The sequence below is a fragment of the Mandrillus leucophaeus genome, unplaced genomic scaffold (genome assembly GCF_000951045.1).
Source record: "Mandrillus leucophaeus isolate KB7577 unplaced genomic scaffold, Mleu.le_1.0 Scaffold120, whole genome shotgun sequence".
Taxonomy (NCBI): Eukaryota; Metazoa; Chordata; class Mammalia; order Primates; family Cercopithecidae; genus Mandrillus; species Mandrillus leucophaeus.
The window spans coordinates 1507290-1508334 of record NW_012100321.1 but is presented as its reverse complement, the minus strand read 5'-3'; the positions used below and the strand labels follow the sequence as shown (position 1 = coordinate 1508334).

At 53.6% G+C, this 1045-nt stretch overlaps 1 protein-coding gene across 1 annotated transcript in view; it reads left to right on the top strand.

Moving 5' to 3' along the window:
* ZNF541 (zinc finger protein 541) overlaps positions 1-1045 on the top strand; it is a 76066-nt gene that overhangs the window by 48094 nt on the left and 26927 nt on the right. Inside the window, exons 7-8 of the mRNA XM_011970083.1 lie at positions 238-397; positions 695-868. Of these exons, the coding sequence (XP_011825473.1) occupies positions 238-397; positions 695-868 (334 nt within the window). The remainder of the gene's footprint in view (positions 1-237; positions 398-694; positions 869-1045) is intronic.

Sequence of the window (1045 nt, the reverse complement as noted above, 5' to 3'; positions counted from 1 at the left end):
GGGAGGCTGAGGCACAAAAATCACTTGAACCCAAGAAGCAGAGGTTACAGTGAGCCGAGATAGTGCCACTGCACTCCAGCCTGGGCAACAGAGTGAGACTCCATCTCCAAAAAAAAAAAAAAGAGTAGTCAGTGGATTGGAGGTATAGACAAAAAAAGATAAAAAAAACCAAAGAATCAGTGATCAAGGATGGAGTCTCAATCTCCCACCCTTCTTTCCTGCCATGTCTACCTACAGTAACCAGCAAAATGGCGGTTCCACAGACTGGACGGAGCCCAGGAGCACTTTCATCTGCAAGAACTGCAGCCAGATGTTTTATACGGAGAAAGGACTGAGCAGCCACATGTGTTTTCACAGCGACCAGTGGCCGTCACCTCAAGGGAAGCAGGAACCGCAGGTGAAGGGGGACGACCAGTAGCTTTGTGGTTACTGGGTTTCTGGCAGGCCTGTGGGGAGTAAACGAGACTGGTGTCACTTATCTCAGGATGGGGACGTCATTCTGGGTTGGGGGCTGGAGTTGGGCTGTGTGGCTCTCCAGGGGCAGGCCGTCGCTATGGGCTGCAGCAGCTCTGCAGCTTAGTCCGTGCCACAGACTCACTGCTGTTTTCTATGACAGCTTTTTTTGCTGAAGCAGCTCTTTCTTTCCCCACTTACCTTATCTCTTAAAGAGCCATCTCTTCTCTTCTGTGTTTAGGTGTTTGGCACAGAGTTTTGCAAGCCGCTAAGACAGGTGCTGAGGCCAGAAGGGGACAGGCATAGTCCCCCAGGAGCCAAGAAGCCCTTGGACTCCACAGCTGCAGCCCCTTTGGTGGTCCCCCATTCGATCCCCGTGGTTCCAGTGACCCGACACGTAGGGAGCATGGCCATGGTGGGTGCTTGTCGGTCTGCCTCCTTCCTGCCACTGCCCCCAGCTGCTGGGGGAAGCCGTAGGAAAAACCCAAACCAGATACCACAGAAAATCTTTGACTCCAGGCTGGGCGTGGTGGCTCATGCCTGTAATCCCAGCACTTTGGGAGGCTGAGGCGGGTGGATTGCCTGAGCTCAG